Source organism: Drosophila sulfurigaster, chromosome 2L, assembly GCF_023558435.1.
Source record: "Drosophila sulfurigaster albostrigata strain 15112-1811.04 chromosome 2L, ASM2355843v2, whole genome shotgun sequence".
Classification (NCBI taxonomy): domain Eukaryota; kingdom Metazoa; phylum Arthropoda; class Insecta; order Diptera; family Drosophilidae; genus Drosophila; species Drosophila sulfurigaster.
In genome coordinates this window covers 28,142,626-28,165,613 of record NC_084881.1, presented here as the reverse complement: position 1 = coordinate 28,165,613, position 22,988 = coordinate 28,142,626, and the positions used below count along the sequence as shown (strand labels likewise).

At 35.5% G+C, this 22,988-nt stretch overlaps 1 protein-coding gene across 2 annotated transcripts in view; it reads right to left on the bottom strand.

The window, feature by feature from the left end:
* The window catches only part of LOC133842495 (protein nubbin), a 54,457-nt gene that overhangs the window by 3,649 nt on the left and 27,820 nt on the right, over nt 1–22,988 (bottom strand). The window contains exons 3-4 of one of the 2 annotated variants that reach the window (XM_062275603.1): nt 14,888–15,349; nt 2,981–3,025 (exon numbers count right to left, since the gene is read on the bottom strand). In XM_062275603.1, coding sequence (XP_062131587.1) covers nt 2,981–3,025; nt 14,888–15,349 — 507 coding nt within the window. Of the gene's footprint in view, nt 1–2,980; nt 3,026–7,583; nt 8,664–14,887; nt 15,350–22,988 lie in introns of those variants that run through there. The other variant, XM_062275610.1, reaches the window with a different exon arrangement.

Here is a 22,988-nt window from a genome sequence, read left to right as displayed (position 1 = left end):
AGGTAGACTTATGAAATTTTGTACGTCGATTACTCCCATTATTATTTGACGTAGCCTTATGAAATTGTATACAAATATTATAAAAACAGTTAAGTGAACCGCTTTTATAAAATGCACAGCTGATACGAAATATTAGGAACCCCCAAAAACCTTTCAGTTAATGCTAAATTAAATACATCGTCCAGCCTGTTTAAGTTTATCAAGCGTTTGTCCTTTGCATAACTTTAGCATACAGAACGCATACGTTTGCATAATTTTGTTTCAATTTCATAGTCGGTTGCGCTTTTGGGTGAAAGGCTTTCCACACGTGGACCACACACACGAAAATAAGAAAAATAAGAGAAAGGGTGGGCGAATGCTGTTAGCTCATATTATGCCAAAGCGTAGCCTTGCCAAACTGTTAGTTTACATAGTTAGTTTCACCTTTGCACACACACACACACACAAGCTTGGTACATCAAATGGATTTGTCGTGTTTTCTTTTCATTTTGGCTGCTTTTAAGTGCCATTTTAGCATTTCAAATGCTTTTGGCCAAACGATTTGTATAAATTTGCTATTTGTATGCATTTTATTTGCACAAAGGAAAGTGAAGAGAGAGAGCGGTCAGGGTGTCTTTACTCTCTGTCAATTGATTTGCAATAATATTTAAATGCGTCGCAGCTCATTTTTGTGTTGTTGATGTTGCTGTTGTTGTTGTTGATGTTGTGCCACCCTCTCTTCAAAGCTGGCAATCAAAAGTTGAGCTAGCCTTAAACCCTTTTCAAAGCAGCCCCCTTTGAAGTGCTCTCATTCTACTTGAAATCTCAATTGTGGCATTTCCATTTCGTATTTCGCATTTCCCATTTCTCATTTTCCCATCGACGTTCGGTCAGCTGTGTCCGTTGCAGAGACCCACACAAAATTTTTGCATATGTTTGCTGTGGCTACTTTATGAGTTCTGGAGTTGTGGAGAGATGTGTGGTTCAGGTTTTTGCTTGGTTGGTGGTTGATGCTACGTGAATTTGATGACTTATTCGCCCAAGTGGTTGCCCCACATGGTCCAGCCATATTCTCATCATCATCCTTCGGCTTCGGAGAGACTCAAATTTTGTTTTCTTATATGCGCTGCGGCTACGTGCGGCCATTTGGTATTCAGATGATGTGCAAATTCGATTTGTATGTGTTGTGTGAAGACCTCCGGTCAGAGGCGTAGGCGAAAACTGTTTCCCAATAGTGGGAGTAATAGACGGAACAAATTGCCAATGAATACGTTCACTAACAGCTGAGTTACAATAGTTGGGCAACTGTTGGGGATAGTGCTTTTAAGCTGGAAAGACTTTTAGAAGTCTATTCTTAAGTTGTATAAGTGGCATACAAAATTTCATAAGGCTACCTTTAGTAACAGCTGAGTACAATAGTTGGGAAAGTGGTCAGGATAGTACTTTTAAGCTGGACAGACTCTTAGAAGTCTATTCTTAAGTTGTAGGTGTAACGTACAAAATTTCATAAGGCTACCTTTAGTAACAGCTGAGTTACAATAGTTGAGTAGTTGCTAAGGATCATCTAAAAAATCTTTTAAAATGTCACACTTTACTAAGACATTAACTTGATATGCACAACTTAAGTAGTTGCTGAGTTACTATAGTTAGTTTGCTTATAGATCGACTTGGTTTATTAGAATTGTTATAATTTAGCGTCTAGACTTGTCTTAGTTTGAAATTCATTCATATTTTTCCATTTCTATTATTAACAGTCGAGTTACTTGAGGTTAGTCCCCTCTATTGAGACGCCTCTGAGCATTTGGGCAGCCAATAAAAAAGGCAAATGGTCAGTTTGACTTCCCACACTCGTGCATAACGGCATAATTTTTGCATAAAATATATGTAAATATGTGTTCAACGGGGGAGCTCAGCTCATGTGAAAGAAATCACAGCAACTGTGTCCGGCTGCCTTCCCCCTTCCCCCCACACACACGCGCACACACACACGCAGACATGTGCGAATTCAAATCAAGCGAAATGCTGTCAATAATATAAAAGCAAGGAGGCCAAGAGAAAAAAAAAGGTTCTATTATGGCACAAAAAGGACTGTCTTGGACTGAACCAAAGTCCTGGCCGTGACTAACGAAGTTCTTGGCACGTGGAACGTGGGCGTGAACCAAGAACTCAATACGAATCGACTTGATTATGATGATGATGTTGCCATGAAATTTGTAAAGTGTGAATTGCAAATTTTACGCAGTTTCAAGGCACCATAACGAGTTATGAATAATAATAAGCTGGGATAAAGTAAGAGTTACATTTATAATACAAGTAGTAAAGTCAAAGCCAAACTATTTCTTACGGTTTAACAATTAGAGCGCCCTCTTAAAAAGCAAACCTCAATTAGCTACGCCCCGCAATAACACGACAATTGTCACCTAATGCAATCAGGCGAGAACTACTTAAGAAGCTGTTAAGCCACACACACACACAGACACACATTCCAAACACACTTCTTACACACTCGCAGAAGCATTTAAGAAGACATCAAAATCAACTTAAAGATACACCCGTTTTCCCTAGTTTCCCTCAATCACGGCGACAAAAGTTTTGACAGCCATTGTAGCTCTGCAACCCCCACTCCCTCGTATTCTTACCCCTAGTCTATATTTAACCCCTCGCACATTTAGTTCTATACCTATCCCTATTCCCAATCCCTATAACCCTTACTCACAGCGCGTGGCCAGCGAGTGCCTAGGCCTCAAAACACACATCAAGGGGTTGCTGACAACTTCTCTCTCTCTCTCTCTCTTTCTCTATTTCGTTCTCTGTTTATTGTGAAACTGATGCCACGGCAGATGTTTCGTGGACCCAAAAAAAATATGTGTTATATACGCATTTTCAAAATGGACAAATCGTAAATCTTAGCCAATGGGTTTCCGATGCACTCGGACAACAGCTGATGCGCTAATGGACTCGAAAGTAGTCTAGTCTGAAATAATATTCATAGAGCACTTACCGTTCGATTGCAGCGGCGATGGCGAACGCGACAGACGACTGATATCTGCAAAGAGAAAGAATCGGAAAGAGAGAGTTAGAAATGGATTCAAGAGGATATACCACAAGATTGCTAAAGTAAAAGAACTTTACTTAATGCACTTCAAAGAAGAAACAATCGTAAAGAGAGAGTTGGAAATGGAGTCTAAAGACTATACCACAAGATCGCTAAAGTAAGATGCACTTCAAAGAAGAAAGAATCGTAAAGAGAGAGTTGGAAATGGAGTCAAGAGGATATACCACAAGATCGCTAAATTCAATGCACTTAAAGCAGCAGTTGCATTTAGCAAAGTTGCCGCCACTTGAGGGCAACACACGACAACACGTAGCAAGCATAAACTGGGCACAATTTAAGAAAAGTACGAACAAAATACCAAGAAATGCACAACTTTTCGCCCCCCAAAATCGATATCGATACATTTGTAGCTAACTGACCAAATGGCTGCAGACAGGACACGCTGCTGCATAAAAGGATATTTTTATGACGCTCGCTAAGGGAACACCTGGATCTCGTCTGTTCCTGCTGCTTGGGTTCAATTTGAATTTGAAATTTTTGTACTTGGAGTTGCATTTTATGAGCGGCTATCAAGGCGCGTCCTCAGCGAAGGCGACTTTGGCTAATTTATGAGTTTTGTGGCAACAAACTGAACTAAGCTATGAATAGTTTGTGGCATGCAACTCTTTGCTCAGTTACAAAGTAAGAAAAAGGTTTAAGCAGCAGAAAAGCAAAGTTATTAATGACTAATTGGGAAATATTTGAAGTCTTCTTTACAATTATTTAGCTCTACTCTATTATATAAATATTTGAATATTTCAAATCATATTGTTTTAATATTTTTAAATAAGTTTTTTGCTGCTCCATTTTAAATATTAAATTGATCTTTTTCTACTCTATTTTAATATTTTTCAATCACAATTTTTATGTTTCTATGTAATTTATTTGCTGCTCTTTTTCAACTATTAAATCATAATTTTTTGTAGACGATTTTGACAATATTTTTCAATCATAATTTTATATTTCTAACTAATTTTGTTGCTGCTCCATTTCAAATATTAAATCATTATATTAATACCATCTTTTTCTAGTAGATTTTATTATTTTATGTCATTATATTAATTTCTGCTATTACTTCTCTATTTTAATTACATTTTTTACTCATAATTTTTATATTTCTATGTCATTTATTTCATTTCAACTCTTAAATAATTATATTAATTTCACAATTTTCTTTTTATTTTTAGCTTCCTATTTGGCCATTAATTTATGTGTAAGTCGAGCAATCTTTAAATTATTTATTTATGTTATTTATATGCAAACTTGAAGTGCTTTAATGCTGGGGCATTATCAAGTGATTACAAACTTAATCTGCGCCAATCAAGCTAAAAATCAGTTGACAGGGATCGGGGAATACCCATAATTGTTGGCAATAAAAATTGAAGATTGTGTATTTTACATAATATAAGTGTTCTTTTGTTTTTTTGCTGACACATTCCAGCAATGGCTTTATCTGCCAAAAGTCTGAGTGATATACTACTGAGAATTATTGGGTTGTTTCCCCAGAGAGATAATAAATACAGAAGTAGCGCAATCCTTTGAGTTCTAGTTCACACTCTTTAGGCAACTTATGGCACACTTTTCTCGAGCTAATTAAGCGGCAATATGTTGTTGTTGCTGCCACACGACAAAACTCAAGTGTGGCACGATCTCAGAACAGAATGTGTGGCATATGGCTTGCTGCCTGCTGCCTGCTGCCAGTTGCAATCGTAACCCAATCATGGAGCAGCACTTAAGGCGTCGCCGAAGCAAACTAATTTTTCGAAAAATGCGTTAAAATGCCACATAAATTATGTAACATGTTTGTGTGTGTGTGTGGGGAAAAGTCACCCCCGCCACAAGAGGGAAATGAAAATGAAAATTTCCCAAAAATAATTTTTACAATTGCTAGCGAAATGCAAAAACCACAAGTTTTCACCCTCAACGAAAATTCGCTCAGCGGGAGATACTTTTGCACAATTAGTCAATGACCTCGACAGCTGTGCGAGGGAGTTGGGGGAAAGGAACTAGTGTGTGTGTGAGAGTGTGTGTGTGTGTGGACATCACGTGCGCAGACTGGCTATCGATTGAGTCGTCGTCGTCGTTGTTGTTGTTGCTTTTGTGGTCGCTGCTTTGGCGGCGTCGGAAGCTGCGTGTCTTGAACTCTTGACCCCCGAAATAATGATGACTGCGTGTGCTTGTGTGTATGAATTTTCGTAGCAAAACAAAGCGCAGACAGACAGAGAACGGGAGTGTGTGTGAAGAGAGCGAGAGCGAGACACAGATAGTGTGGTAAAGAGCTTAGTCGGCTTTTAGGCGCTAAAACGGAAGTCGTCGATTTCCGCGTCGATTGCACACAAAATACTCGAAAGTTAACGCGCATTGTTAAATTGTTCGAACTGTTTATTGTGGCATTTCTAAGAATTGGCCATAATACTTGTATACACGCCCTCTTTCTTGACCAGTTCGAACTTGTTTTGCGCCTTATCAACGACTGCCTTCGTTCGTTATCAGAACCGAGTAATGAGCTCATTGCCTGCAACTGACTAAAAATAATCCGACGAAACATTGTCGTCAATCGCACCGCGCAGATAAATCGAAGTATATTAATTTAAAACTTATTGTCGTGTTCGAGCGACCAATCGATTAATTTATTATAATCAGAAAAGAAAAGAAAAACGAAATAAAAACTACTAAAAAACTCGACCAGCTATGACGAAATTTGTTTACCCAGAATTCTGGTTCAACACTTTTTTTTCGTTTTTCGTGCAGGTGTCCCAGATAAGCACGCCAAAGTATCAAGATGCGATAAGAGTATATGGAAATCATGAGACATACACTTCTTACTACTTACTATATAGTACAAGCTATAGGCTATCGCTCTGTGGTCAACGAGAGAGCGAGATGGCTAGAGACTTATATAAAATCAACTCAAGAGCTTGCGCCATTAGCTGTAGAGCTCTTGAAAATCTCTATCTACGTATCTCTCTATCAATTGGAACTATCGAAAGTACAGCTCATTAAAGCAATAAATTATCGGTTATTCAAGACCCCATTAGCTACATATAATACGAATATACGTTTCTCCGCTGCCCCAGTGTTAGACAACTTCATTTACAACCAGATTGATAAGCTAACTAAATTGAATACATGGTCATTTGCGTTGTGCAAGAAATGCGTCTTCAATAAATACGCTTTTCGTTTCGTTTATTTTACTTCATTTTATGGACTGCATTCGTAATTCCCTCCATCCAATTCATAGTTATAGTTTTCTGCTTCGATCGACAAGTGTTTTGCCTAAGTGGGTCGCTTTGGGAGGGAACTGATATTTCTGATAGTGAGACGACACCTAAGTGTAGAGCATATATTTAATTCTTTCTTTACTGGACTTTACTGGACTTTAGGGGGTTTTTTCTTATACGAACGGAACTCAGTGAGTCAATGGTAATTTAGCTTCTGATGAAATTGACTTGGATATAGATTAGCAAAATGGTTTTCGATGACTTCTTTATGACTTTGTTGCATATTTTAAGGAATTGAGTCATTCACTTTTTCTTTTATAAACAGAAAAAAGCGCTAATGCATTCAACAATTGTTCAAATTTGACTAAAATATTAAATATATATAAAATTTGATGAACTAAGAATATAAATTATAATATAATAATTAAGTTAACGGGAGAAAAAGCTTTAAAAGTTTAACCATTAGCACATTATATAAAGAATAGTTGACATTATTATGTTCTTATTATGATGAGAATAGTTATACGAAAAAAGAGAATGTTTTAAGCAAAGAGAATGTTTGTACAAAGACTTCAAAATCTCAACCATTAGCAAATTATGTATTGCATAAATATATTCTTATAACAATAAATATAGTTATATAAAAATTAAGCAAATGGTTTGAGCATTAAGAATATATTTCTCGATAAGATAAAGAAGTATTCGTAAAGCTCCTTTTGAGCTTACAGAAAACTTATATAGTTATGGCTGCCTGGACATCATCATAAAACCAGCAGCATAATTTAACGCCTATCAAAACTAACTTTGATTCCCATTATCTTCTATATTATAGAACTTGAAATCATATATAGTATTTATGATTATCTTTAAGAGCACTATAAGATGAATGCAAAATATTGTTGACTATAGAAGTGGAAATCAAATAGAGTATTTATGCTTATCTTTAAGTGCTCTATAAGATGAATTCAAAATATTTTTGACTTTGTAAACTTGTTGATATAGTAAACTTGAATATAGTATAATATTTGAAAAAGCTTTAAATTCAAATTGTAGAATAATCAACAAATGTTCTCAAGCGAAAGTTTAGTTTCCCTTTGATAATAAGAAACTTGCAGATAATATTATAAATATAATAAACTTGAATATAGTATTTGAAAAGTTGTCTATTCAAGCAAGCTTTCATTATAAGAAACTTCCACAACATATTTGAAATATAATTATAATCAACTTGGGATGCAATTGAATCACTTGCTTTTTAGAATACATTGAACTATTGAAAGGAAACTTACATCGACTCTGCATGAGGTGGACGGCGTCTCTGGCACTGTTGTTGTTAGTCTTTAGCAAATCATGCTTCAAGGAATTTGTATTATCCTCGGGACTAGCGGTGTGCCAACGTAGCTCCGACATAACCATTTTCACAGAAACAGCAGATATAATATTTATTGTTTATAATACTTGGGATATGTTGTATGTTTTGTTGTGTGTTGCACTTAATAATTGTCAAATTGTCACCGAAATGTTTCTTGTTGGGGGCTTTTTTTTACAACACTTGCACTACTTGAGTTCGCATAACACTTGCGAATAGAGTTTTCTTATTTTCTATGTGTGTTTGTGTGTGTGAATTTTCTTTTATTGATACTTGGTTGTAATAGCGCCGGCCTGCGTCCAAACGCGTTCGTGTTTCGTATGAAACTGACAACGACACAGCGATCCAATGCGGCAGGACAACTCTCAACGGATAATCGCTAGGCCTGACTGCTTGAGCTGAGTTTGTTGCTGCTGCTGTTGCTGCTGTTGCTGGTAATGATGATACCGAGCAGTAGTAGGCAATAATGATGATGATGGCAATGATGATGATGACGATATATGCTGCCGGTAGTACAAGCAGTCTATGCACGTTGTCTTTGTCTGCCTTGCGTTCACTGCTCTCAATCTTTCTCTCTCTCTCTCTCTCTTTCTGTTTCGTTCTCTTCTCCTGCGTCTCAATGCCTTCCACACTCCCTAAGCCGGCATTGACTTTGCTGTATTTTGTTGAGTGCGAGTTTTGAGTTGAAAATTTGTGTTTTTGCGCCCAAAAAAAACAAAAGGCAGGGGAAGGTTTTTTGTGAGTGTGTGTTGTTGTTGTTCCTCTTATTCTTCTTCTTCTTCTTCTTCTTCTTGTTAGCCACCCCAAAAAAAGCGGTAAGGGTTGTTTGGGTCTCGTACTCGTGTGGGGCGTATATATGTATTTAAAAAAGAGCGTTCTGTGCTTTGCTTTTGCTTTACAGATTTTTTTTTTTGTTTTATTGGAGCTTGATAAAAAACACACGAGCTGCACGATGTGCTTCAGAGGAGTCAACGCGTTTAACTGGTTTCACGTCGGCGCGGCAACTGCAACTTGGATCGAAAAACCGCCAACTGGGGGAGCCACTGTGTGTGTGTGCGTGTATGTGTGTGTGAGCGAACAGCCGACAGAGCTTATTGCCCGAAAGCCCAAGCAGAGCATTGGTCTCTCTCTCTCTCTGTCGCTCGCTCGCTCTTGCTCTCTATGCTTGTGTGAGTGCGACTGTGAGTGAGCTGAGTACATGTGTGTGTGTGTGTGCGTGTTAGAGCGCACGCTCATTATTTACCGTTCTGGCTTTGAATGCCTGTTAGAAACGCGTTCCACAATTCAATCTCATTCGCTGGAGAGGAGAAATGAGCGAGAGCGCATTTGAGTGTATTGGTGTGTAGTGAGTGAGACTGCGTTATGCATTTGAGTGAGCACGTATATGCGAGTGTATGAGTGTGACTGTGTGTGATTGCTCCAACATTTTATACGTTTTAAAATTTTACTACAATGTCTTGTCTCGGGCGTTGTGTTTGGGTTTGGGTTGTGGGGCATCGTTCGTTTGTTCGGCTCGGCATTCGTTGGCCTCTCCATTGTCATCGTATAGGTGTGTGTGTGTGTGTGCAGTATGCGTGCGCTTGTTTGGGGTGTGGCTTAAAATTTAAATTTAGCTTTCAAATGGCGTTGGCGTCGACTGCGCTGCGTGTGTGTATGTGTATGCATATTATTTTATGATTGGCGCACACGCTTCAAAAATACTAACTCAAAACTTGCGCGTGTGCGTCGATGTCTGAGTGTGTGTGTGTTTGTGTGAGCTATGTAAAAATATTTTAAAGCTGCGTCGACGTTGACTGCAGCAGCAGCAAAGGCAGCAGCAGCAGCTTCATGTGCCATTGTCGTCGACGCTTTGCGCTTTGTTCTATTGCTGCTAGTCTTCCTCTTCTTTCGCTGCTTATTCTTGTTGTTGTTTTCGCATTTATTTGCCATTCATTTATGCACAAATGTGCTGTATGCAGACTGCCATCCTCCCACTCTCCTCTCTCTCTCTTCATTCTCTCCCATTCACCACCCACTTTGCTTCGCTGTTGCTGCCGCTGAGACTTTTATGATTTTCCTTTGCCACTTCGTTTATTATTATGATTTGTTTAGGATTTTATTTTATTTATATAACATGCAGTCAATAAAAATTATGAGAAAATGCAACAGTTAATATTTATTTCAATATTATAATCCAATTTCATGTTTAAAATCGGATTTCTAATAATAAAAAGAACTAAGAATGTCATAATGAATATTTGAACATAAATAATCTTTTCGAATTTAAAATCTAAACTCTAAAATAACTAATAAAATTCTTGATTAAAGTTAAAAAAAAAAATAAATTACTCTTACACAAAAGAATTCAAATCTGATCTCTTTTAATTAAGCAGTTAATAATTTATTTTATTTGTCGCTCTACAACTTTTTGACTTCTGAACTCACATCGTAAAAAATGAAAACCATTCTAGAAATCTGTTTTCCCTTTTAATTTTCCACATTCTAAGAAAACTTGCAACAAACCAAAACACAAAAATATGTATAGTAGTAAAGAAAAACAAGCAAATTATAACGAAAAGTCAAATTCCAAGGTGACCAGAAGAAATAAATACATAAATAAAATATAAAAAAAATCTTTCCTGATATGTATAAAAAACATGCGCTGCAAGCAGGTAAAAGAGGCACAGCAAAAAAAATCATAAAAAATTGTTACAAAGTCATAAAAAGTCGGTAGTTGTCAGTTGGACCAGGTAAACTGGCAGCACACACAAAAAAAATTGTACAAGTCCATTTGTCCTGGCAAAGCGTTTAACGCCCAAAAGGCGCAACGTTTCCGTTAGCGATAACCACCTATAGAGAGCATAGATCTTGGGATTTGTGGTACTTGAACTGCATGAGATAGTTAGGATACCCTGTAAATTGCGATGAGTTTTGAGTGAGAGAGTAGCAAAGTCAAATATGAATATGAAGGGAATATTTCTTAAGTGAACTTTGTTGTTATATTGAGGAAAAACTAAAAGCTAAAGCTAAAGATCTATAACTTGATATAAAGATGTATAAATGTGTTAGCTATATATTTTATTAATTTCATGATAATCGGTCTATAAATAATATTGAAGAATTTCACAAAACAATTTTAAATATTCAGAAAAACTTCATTATAATCGCACGACGAATAATATTAGATAAATCTGGACTATATATTTTTCGAATTTCATTGTTATATGTCTACAAACAATATTTGCTGGTTTCCTTTAAGAACTAAAAGTCGGTAAATCGATGTAATAAGATATTAGCTACATATTCTATTCATTTTCTGATAATCGGTCTAAAAATAATACAAAATTTTCGGGAAAATTTAATAGACAATATCAGCTACAATGATGTAAGCTACGTATTTCAGTTTTATACGAGTATTAAAAATATTTCCTATTCCCGCTAAAATATTTAGAAAATTTCATGATAATTGATCGACAATTAATACTATATCTTTGTGTTAGAAATTTGCTTTAAAAAGTTGTACATTTTTTGGGAAGTACATTACATAATTAAAAAAATAATTGTATTCTGTAAATCGCAATATCAGTTCATTTAAATTTTGCAGGTTTTTAATCTTAAAATGCAAATTTAGCATACAAATCTTGATTTAAGATTGTTTCAACCTAAAAACCATAATTTCAAAAGTAGATTTAGATTTAGGATTGTTTCAGACTAAAAAAATTATTTAAAAAAATCGTAATTCAAAATTTGTTCATTCTAGATTTGTTTCTCTCCGTGTGAGCTTCACTTTTTACAGGGTATCTCCCACACGACTTCTTTGCTTTTTTACGGTTTAGTTTTTGCGCTGGCTTGCATTTTTTACGATGCACACACACACTCGTAAGACACAGACACAAGACAGTCAAGAGCCGCGCTCTGGGGCTGTAAATTGCGGCGATTTCCACGTAAATCATAAAAAATTTAGATACCCTGGACTTCTTTATAACCTGGAACGAGCAGCAGCATCCTGTGCTTGGTCCTACATGTTAATTAGACCTTCGACTGTCTTTGCCATCAATTGGCTACTGGTTCTGAGCTACTTTCCCACTCTCTCTCTCTCACTCTCTCACGTTCACAAGGACTTGCTAAAAAAGAAGACTTCGCGGGTCAACACTTTGACTTAGTGACTGAACCGTTTGACTTTTTTATTTGCTGCCAGTTCGGTTCGCACTTGGCCTGGCCTACTGTGCGTGCCCATAAAAAGAAGATATGTTTGTAACTCTTTTGGAACTGGGAACTGGGAACGTCCTTGCCTCCGACCTCGATCAGCGTAATCGTAAACGTTTCACTCATTGCCGAGAATTACTTAAGTCAATGTAGGCAAAAGATCATAAAAACTAGCGAGTGGAAGAGTTTAGATTTTTTATTGGGGCAGCCGGAAAATATGAAAAAAATCAACTGAAAATGAAATTGAAATTGAAACTACAACTAAATAAATGAGAAAAGGTCGAAAGGGAAATGTGGAAATGTGCGTGTGTACTTGGTAAATAAATAGTTTGTTCTTCTTCTGTTAGTTGTAAAATTTCGTTTGGGAAAAGAAAAACACTCGCAACTAAAAGTGAAATGCGTAATGAAGTCATAAAGTGAGCAAGGCCTTGGCACATGCAGGTATTTTGAGTATTTCGAGAGGTGCTTTGTGGGTTTGTTCTTGTGGCTTTTCATTTTAGTGGCCATAAAGGTGAAAGGAACAAAAATGGAAAATGAAAACAGAATGATCAAGTGATTTCTTCTTATCAGCTAATCAGGATGTGGTTGCTCATCTACTATCATTGCGATGACAAAATTTTCAAGAATTTCCCACAATAGTTGCGTCTTTAATCCTAAAATGTATCCATAGACAACGCTTCATAATCAAGTCAAGATTTGCCAAAAAAGATTTTCGTTTTTTTTGCCCTAAAACTCGTGGGAAAACTAAGCGAAAAAAATTGTCCATAAATTTTGAGAAGCTGCAAAAATAAATCAAATACCGTTGCATCAAAGACGCAATTAAAAAGAGAGAAAATAAATCGAAGAAAGTTCCCTAAAAAAGAAGAAAAAAAAAACCACCCCGTGGAAGAAAAGTTGGGTAAATTTTCATGCTAAAAATTGCATAAAAAAGCGGAAGAAAAACGCTAAAGAAAAACTACAGAGTTGGGGTTGTTGCAACAAGGCGGCCCCGCATATGCATACGATAAGTTCGACTACCTGAGAATGTCCTTTGCCTCCGCCTTTGCCTTTGCCTTTGATTGTCCTTGTAGCTGGGGTGTCAAATGCACGCAAAATACCGTAAACCGTAACGTGTTTTCTTCTATTTCTCTTCTTCCTTTTTACTATTTTTTGTGGCTCGTTACCTTTCTTTGTTAAAGAATATTTCCTTATCGAGAGGCAACGCAATTGATTTGAGTCGTTTTTTACCCAAAAAAAAACTAAATAGAAAACAGAAATCTAGAAAGGACATAAATAAAACGCTCGACGTCATTGAATGTCATCGTCGTCAATGCGATCGATGCTTCATCATGTTACCAGACAAAGGCGAATTAAAATCGTCATTCGAGATATGTTTGTGTAGGCAAAAGAAATTCAAGGATGCAATAAAAAACCCAAGTCGAGTACTCTGAAAAATGAGGCACAACATCATGCATAATTTTTGGGCAAAACTCGCGCCAAATACGAAATAAAATATTCCTCGACAAGCTGCAACAACTTTGCCCATAGGAACCACCCTCTTAACTACCAAAAACTATCCAACTTCTAACAAACTAATAAAATGTAACTTGAGTTCGGCATTTTGCGGGAGTTTTCAGCAAAATTGTGACCGGGTTTAAGATGCTTAACGGCCGATTAAGCTGACGGACAAATTTAATTAATACACACACACAATCGCACTGAGGGGGTGAGTTTGGCAAACAAAGGAGAGCCAAAGGGGTGCTTAACACCCCATTGACAAATATTTTGGAGCAAAAATTCGATTTTTATCGCTAAAATTGTTTTCAGAGGAATTTTTGTTGAGGGTGGAATGAAAGGATGTCTATTAAATGCGCTAGAGACTAAAGTAGATAAATAAATATATGGAAATTAGGAATTCTGAATATAGAATTCGGATTCAATACAAAAATTTGAGGGCATGATGAAAAGAAAAGAAATAAATTAATGTATGGAAAATAGGAATTTAAATTTAGAATTCTGATTCAATGTAATAATTTGAGTGCGGAATGAAAAAATTTCTTTTAAATATAGTAGAGACAAAAGTAGGAAAATAAATATATGGAATATAGGAATTTGAATGTAGAATTCTGATTCAATTCAAAATTTTGAGAATGGGATGAAAAGATTAAATAAGCCAGCACTTAAGGTAGGCAAATTAATGTTTGGAAAATAGGAATTTAAATAAAGAATTCTGATTCAATTCAAAAATTTAGTAATACTTCCGGAAGATCTGAAATTAATAAATTAATCAATGTGGTTTATACATTCCGCCACATATATAGAACTTATCAATTAAAAAACAAAAAAAAAACAAATATTATTAAATAATTCAAATTCATTCAAATCAACATTTTTAGAAATGAAAATCAAGTGTGGAAATGGAACTATTAGGATATTTAGTTTCATTTCTTGGTTTAAACATTCCCCCCACATATTGAACATTTGAATTTAACATAAAATATAGTTCTTTATACGTTTTAAATGTTTGAACATTACTCTTTTGTCTCTTTAACACACTTAATCTCTGATTTCATTCTTCTATAAGGTATCATTTTATAAAGATAACTTTTAAAAGAAGATTTCCTATCACATACAGAAGTACAACAAATCTAACAGTCTTGTTTCTTATCTCCAAGCGATCAACTATCAAAAAAGAATATGCAAAAAATTGTTTTAGGTTTTTTCTGTCACACTGCTATTTTAACGTTTACAGCTGTATATCAAATAAGTATTTGATGTGTATTTTTAAGAAATAAATTATACTTTTCTATACAAAATTTCTATAAGAAATTTTAATATATTTCTTGTATGTGATGTAGGAATGAAATGATGTACACATGTCTAATATGATATCCGACAAAACGTTTCATATATTTCCGATTATCTTTTCATTTACTTTGACTAGATCTAGAAGTGCTTTATAGTAAGCACTTGATGAAGACAAATCAAAGACCCATACAAAATCTGCTTAAGTGCACTCGCTCTTATTTCTACTCAATATGAAGTTTAAATTGAGCTCACCGTTTTGGTCCTGCAGCTTTAAGCAGTGCTCCAAATCGCGCACATCCTTGGCACTGGCATTGCTGAAGTGCTCAAAGAGTGTCAGCTCCTGTTGCTGTGTTTCCTTTTGCTCCTGTTCATTCTCCTCCTCATCCTGTTCCTCCTGCTCATCTTCTTCTGCCTCCCGCTGCAAAAGTTCGGGTTCTGTTTTCAAGTTGAAAGGCGACAGCAACGTTGCACAGTTGCTGCCAAGTTGCAGTTGTTGTTGTTGTTGTTGCTGTTCGACAAATTCATCACTTGACTGCAGCAAGGAGTTGCCATTGTCCTTGTCGCTGTGTCTGTGATTTGCGCTGACGTCGCGCATATTTGTGTCAACATCCTCGTTATCCTGTGACTCCTCATTCTGTTCACAGCTCGTTAACGCTTCGCTTTTAGCCACATTCTGTTGACTCTTCAACAGCGTCTCGAATTTAAAGTTGCCAACTGCAAGAGAAAGAGATTGAGTTGTAAATACGCCATTTTGTTAGTGGGCTTCATATTTGAATAGATTATGCAACGAACCAATCAGCGATAACCCACTCAAAGGGTTGTCATCCACATTTACATAAGCCTCAACATTATGAATACCCCAACAACAACAACAAAAAGTCATATGGAAAATCACAGCAACCCTTTTTTTACGACTGATTCGTCGGCCATTTGAATAAGCTGCTCATAAAAAAACGCCTCCCCTGTGTGTCGTTAGCTTACATAAAAAAAGGGGTTGATTTACATAATAAAAAAACGCATTCACTCGCTGTGTGGATTTCATTTTAATATTTCCCCCGGGGGTGAAAAAGGGGGCAACACAATCTCCATGCGCAAACTCAACGCAATATGCTGATAACAAAAAAGAGCTCTTCAAAAATCAACCAGGTCAAGGTAGCATTTCATTGGCTCAAGTGGCTCAAAGTGGCTCCGCATGTGGCCCGTGTTCCGAGTCCCGTTTAGCTGGGAAAACTGTAAAGCTGAAAAGTATTTTCATGGCAAGGCGTTGAAGCCTGACATAACGAGTGCATAACCCCCCATAATGAGGGAAAAATGCTTAAGCAACAGTTCATATGGAAATAATTTTCATATGCATTGTGTAGAGTAAGCAAAGAAAAGAATTTGAGAAAGGTGTGGAAGAGGGTAAGAAAAGGTGTGAAGATTGGAAGTCTTAAAATTCTATTTTAAAAAGAAAATTTAAAAGAAGTAAATAATTTTAGAAATCGAGTATAGAAATTGAATCATAAAAATTTTATTTTATATTTAGAATTAAAGTGAAATAAATATTTATAGAAATTATAATCGAGTATAGAAGTTCAAATGGAAATAATTTTCAGATGCATTGTGTAAAGTAAGCAAAGAAGAGAACTTGAGAAAGGTGTGGAAAAGGGGAAAGAAAAGCTGTGAAGATTGGAAAGAAATTTTGAAATTAAAAATCATTCAACATATTAAATATAATAATATTTTATATATAGAATTTAAATGAAAAAGAAAAATATTTTAGAAAGAAAATCAAGTATAGAAATGAAACTGTGAGAAAATCTTAGAACTGTGATTATTTTCTAGAATATTTATTTTTATGAAGTTTTTATTAACAATATTATGTTAATGATAAGCATAAGTTAAGGCCCAAGGTGAAGAAAGTTAAATAAAATTTAAATACACGAGAAAAAGTAGTACTATACATTACTATTTAGTATAGTATAGTATAGTATAGTATAGTATAGTATAGTATAGTATAGTATAGTATAGTATAGTATAGTATAGTATAGTATAGTATAGTATAGTATAGTACAATATATAGTATAGTATATAGTATAGTATAGTATAATAATATAGTATAGTGTAGTATAGCTCATTCACTCAAATTCAGTAATATTTGCAATATTGACAGGGTTTCAATCTTTTTGATCTTTACCACAATATTGTCCTATTCCATAATCTTTTTAAATACCCGATATCTTCAAAATATGTCCCATATTTATCTATCTTATACTAATCCATCTCTCTCTCTCTCTATTCTTTCGATCTTTTCTTGGTTTTTTAATCGAAATCGTTTCGTTAGTAAATTTGCGGTATTTCTGACCAATTTCTCGGTTCGCTGGCTTGAAATCCAAAAACAGAGCCTGTTGCGCAACCTGAGATCGATAACTTCTAAGAACGCGCCGCGCAGGGATAAAGCAAGGTACATAGGAAGATAATGCTTCGCATTTGGCACTAAGCCACTAAGATACAAAACACGAGCATAAAAAACTGCAAACGAATTGCATTGTAATAAGGACGATGAAATTATTAGATGTTCTACCGTTTGACAGAGGTGCAGATGAGGGAGTCGAGGAGAAGAATAGAAGTAGGAATATAAATAGAATTTTTCGTGAGCAAAGTGGCAACAATTACGAGGAAGTGCCACCCAAAAAGATTGCAGCAGCCTTGGCAGGGGCCATAAATCTGATGTCAGTTCTGGGTTTTAATTAAGTACCGGGAGCAGTCGAAGTGAATTGAGAATCGAAGGATGCACATCAAAAGGCCAACCTGCAACATCAAAATGTGTCCTCTCTCCGTTGTCCAGGTGTAAATCCATAGAAATCAAAGTAGGTGTTTGTTCTCCCTTCTTCGTCGTAGCGTGGGAACAGCAGCTTGCGTAAGGACAATGCAAACCAAGTGCAATTTCTGGCTTTTGTCTCGCTCTTTCACAGACAGTCAGTCAGTCACCGAGTCAGACAGTTTGGAACAGTTGCAATGCACCCGCTGCGTAACGGGCATAACTGTAACATTGTAAGAGAAGAATAAGAAAGAGAGAGAGGGAGCGCTATATGGCTACGCAATGCACAGTGATTATTATTGTTGTTGTGCTATTCTTTTGTAAGTACAATTTATTGCATGCACATTGATCTTCTTCTTTTGTCGCGCGCACACAAAGCAGTAGCAACGAAAACAAAACACACACACACACACACACATACAGAGACACAGACCGCCCAATGCATGTCCAAGTCGTTAGGCCAAGCATAACACAAGTACTTCGAAGCTTAAAGCTCATTTAAATAGCGGGACCCTCTCTCTGGATCACTCTCTGTGCGCTCTGTTTAATGTGCTCTCAACACGCAATCGTGAATGAGTTTAGGCTTTTGCATACGCCATCACTCACTCTTCTTCTTCGTTCTTTGGCTCCCCCACTTCGTCGCAGCACAATTAGCGCATTTAATTTTGCGATGCGTTGGCGTCAGTCTGCAAAGTTTTTGCGCTCTCCGTCTCCTTCTCTCACTTAATACACGCCTTTCTACACTTCGCTGCTCGTTTGCATAAATTTCGTGCCAGGCACCTTCAGTCGGTCTTTCCTCGTCTTCGTCTCCGTTTCTGCCTTATTTACGCGTTTTGCATGCGCAGGTGCAGCGGCTCGTGACGCGAGTGTGTGTGTGTTTGTGTTTTTGTTTTTGCCTCGGTTCGGTTTTGTGTGTTCGTTTCGTGCGTTTTGTAATTGCACGTCGCAAATAAAGCAAATGCCAAAGTAGAGGAAAATACGGCAATAATTGCGTAAATTTATAGTAAATACATATATTTAATTTAATCTATATTTCGATTTAAATTCACCGTTGCGTTGCGTTTGTTTTTGTGATTTAAAATGAAGTGAAAATGGGCTGGAAATATGCGATAATTATGGCCTGCTCTCCCACATGTGGGAGAGGGAGGCAGTGTGAAAGGGGGTAAGTTGAAGGCGTTAACCCATGATCATTTTCATTATAAAATTGAATATATTAAATACAGATTATATACAATTAGTTTGACTACCGCTTAATCATCATATAAAACCAAAAGAAGAAGCGTTAAGCAGCATACAGCAAATATAGTCATTAAAAGAACAGCGAAGCTGAGCTTTTATTCTTTGACAGCTGAGAGCTTTTGTGCGCTTACAACGGTAGTTCATTTGTAGTGAGTGAGAAAGTTCTGGAATTATAGTCGACTCTGAAATACGCTGTACTCTCGATCAATTTTTAATTTACAAACATGGAAACTGAAAATAACCGTTAAATTTTATCCCTGATAAAACACTTTCTCATCGTTGCCTCTTTTGGGAATTTTTGGGTAAAAAGAAAATAGATTTTCACTCTAGTTCTCATGTGCAATTACAACTCTTTCTTTGCAATAACCCAACCCGCAACATTTTTTATTACTTTTATTTTTTTGGTGCAATTTCCTGACAATTTAAAGGGCATTTTTCCCAAGAATATTCGCGATGTTATGCAGGCAACCATAAAAATACGTTACGTTACAAAAAGAAAAACAACATCAAGAGGTTAAATGTCACTTAAGCCGATTTTCGAGTTTTTTCCACACATTTTTTCATACAATTAGTTTTCCCATTTCTGCGCACTTTTTTTTAAGTAAAAAGTCGCGCGCAAAGCAAAATGTGAATTTTGGTTTGCAGCTGCCTAGGCCACAAAAAGGGGTGGAAAGGGAGTTATAAAATGTGGGCATGGCCTATGAACATACACTAGAAATTTTCAACCCTATTTTGCATTTATCAAAAACTTTGCTTTTTAAAAAATGTGATAAGCAAAAAAATGAGAATCGAAGAATGGATCGTTGCAAAATGGCAACATACAAGGTATTAAGGTGGATGTGGGCAAAAGGGGTGCGGTTTGATGGGACTACAAAGTAGCATAGAATATTCGTATTACTAGTTAACATTTTTTTTTATTCGCTGCGATATCATTGTGCGCATCACGCAGCCAAAAATTCTGCAGAGACAGAGGGGCGAGTCAATAAAAAATACAATAAAAGAAGAGGAACATCGACAAAAAAATCAAAATCAAAACTCAGCGCGTGCGCAACGCACCTTTGACACGTTGTCGAAAGGATGCGTCGAGCGTGCTGCGCATGCGTCCTTCGTCCTTCATCCTGCGCCCTCTTTATCGTTGTTGTTGTGTAACCCAATCGGCGTGTTAGGGTTACACTCTATTGCTGTCTCGCTTGCACGCTTCGAATTTTTCAAGTGAGACGCTGATTTTTGGAAAATATTTTGTCGCTAAATGTGGCGGAACTTGAGCGTCGCATTTATCATCATTAAAGGCGGTCCAGAGTCATATGGAATACATATATTCCTTCAAAATAGTTTCATATCCTCCTCAGCCTTTCACTTTTACATTGGCTGCGGGTCGCTGTCGAAGGCAGCTGCCTCTATTTGTATAGAAATTTAATTTGACATGCAAACATTGGAGTTGCAAACAGCAGCAGCGGGTTGCTGGAGAAGGGGTGAAGAGCGGGGGCAGATCGAGTGAAAGGATTCTGTCAACAACAAAAACGCCACTTCCGATTGCTGTCTCTGTAATTCGAGACGAGTGAAAGTAATTTGCGACAAATTTCCATTTCCATCTACATTTCATTTCATTTTACATTTTTCATTTTCATTTCGTATTCGCAGTGAAAGCCATGCAAATGTTTTTATTTTTCAGCTGCTCATTGGCATTTTATTCAAATAATTTTACATCGCAATGCGTCTGGCAATTTCGCTACGAAATTTTGTTAACTGCAAATGTTAACAAGCGAAATTAATGAGCCCTGAACAAATATTAGAAACATTCATTGTAATTCATATTTCGCGTTTTATTTCGCACTCTTTGGCTGTTGTTGCAATTATTGTTGTTTTTGCCTTTTTTATACACCAAAAATTTAATTTAGATGCTTAGACAAGATATGTGTTAAGTGCATAATTATATGTTGTCTGGCTTAGGGTCGTTAAAGGGGAAAAAGAGGAAGATCTTATATACAAAATTTAAAAAAAATAGAAACTAATCGGATTATTTTTTTTTAAATAAAAGTATAATTATAAGAGTAGAAAGAAAAAAAAATAATGTAGTTAAATTTTAGAAAAAATTTGATTTTTTTTTTAAATATTTAATATGGTAAAATAATTACAAAAGAAAAAAAATACATACAGAATTTCGTTCTTGCTATATTAAGTATCTGTATGTATTTTTTTTCTTTTGTAATTTTTGTATCATATTAAATATTTAAAAAAAAAATCTGAGAATCTAAAAATGTCAAAGATGGTATATATCATATCATAGAAAGAAAAAAATTAATATAGTTGAATCCGTTCATAAAATTTTCAAATTAAATAGAGAAAATACAAAATTCTACATATATTTTTTTTATACTAAAAAATATACTGAGTACTCCAAAATGTTAAGAAACCTATTTATTTAATTTATATAGTATATTTAATACCAAATAGTATTAGTATTAAAATACCACTGGTAATAAACTTTATACATATACTATATACATATGTTTATTTTAGTATATTATATATTATACTAAACAGTATTAGCATAAAAATACCATTGACTTCAAACTTTATATTGAATCCATTTATTAATATAGTTTTACTATGTTTTTGATCCAGTTTTCCATGTGCATATTTCGAACATTCAATTCACATATTTTTCACACACTGAACTCAATTGGAAAAACCTTTTTCATCAGCAGATGCAGCTGTCAATTCACCAACTACTATTTTAATAAGCCAGACAAAGTCGATGTACGATTTTTGCGTTCTTTTTTTTAATGAAATTTCCCAATTATTCGACTGCCCAACTGAGCGCTAGACAATCAAATTATTGGCTCAATATCCGTTCGTTGTGAATGCACAACAAGAAGAAATAGCAAAAGGACCCAAAACAGTTGGAGGAGTTTCTTTTTATATGGAGGCAAGGGTAGCTCTCTTCCTGGTTCATTCTTATTGCCTGCCTTTGGCCAAAATACAATTAAATTTCGTTTAAATTTTGCCTGCAAAATCTTTTTAGAAAGGAAAAACTGCAAGACAAGCGACTTGTTTACATTCCCACGTCCCTTGCAGCAAGGTGCAGCAAGCACTTTGGAGGTGGATGTTGCTGCATATTCAAAGTAATAAATAATAATAATGAGTGCTCATCAATAGGATAATGCGAAATGAGTTTCAGGTCCTTATTCTTCTTTTGGGCTGCAGCAGTCGAGTGTATGTAATGCTCAGCGACAGTCGAAAGTCGTCCTTCTTCTACCTGAGTTTTGCAGATTGCAGGTGATTGCCTCAGAGTGATATTGTTTTTTTGGGTCCCCTTGGCAAATTTCACTTTCCCAGCGTTCTTAGCAGTCTTTAGGGCAATCTTATGCAAAATCATTGACGAAATTTGCATGGGAAAGTGTTTTTCAAGGTCTTGAGCAGGAAAGTGCAATTTCACGCTGACAGGTTGCAGTTCTTTTTGTTATGGAGAGAGATTGGAAATATTTAATGCAATTGATTGATTGTCTGATAATTAATGTTGAGGGAAATATTCAATATCATGAGGAGTAAAAGAACTTTCTTAAAAAATTCGACTTATTCATTGCCTAAAGAATTGTCTTAAATTTAATTTAGCACACATAAAACAAAAAGTGCTAAGATCATGAATAAAATCTTGAATAAGTAAGGTTTGAGTCAAAATTGAACCAAGGAAATTTATTCTTAAATTAAGATTGAAAACCTACAAATCTAGAAATTCAGGATTATAATTTTGTTTCAAGAATGGAAATATCTCAAAATTGAACCAAGAAGACAAGTTTAGATTGTTGAAAATGAAACAAAAAAAAAAAAACATATATATTGCGTTAATTGTATCTATATATTTTTATACATTTTTGAATCAAGATCTTAAACATAAAACAAGATGTTTTTAATTTTAAAATGCATATTCAACATAAAAATCTTTATTGAGGTTTTTTTCACATTAAAATCTTATTTCAAGATCGTTTTCTTCTAAGATCAAGTAAATGTTTAATCAAGATTTTTCAGTCTTGATTTTTTTTCTCTATGTAGAAATGGATTATTATCAAACAAATGACACAAAAATGCTGATTGACTCAAAATAATTTCTCTATTCAATCTTGAAATTAATTTCGTATCGAATATTTCACAACAAATTTTCATTAAACAAATTTTTATTATTTCGACTAGTAATAAAATGCTAATGAACTCAACGCAATTTCTCTGAAATTAATTTCGAAACTCGTATTTCACAAATTTGAATAATTTTCTATCGCTTTACTATTAAATCAATTTAACATCGCTGTCGAGTAT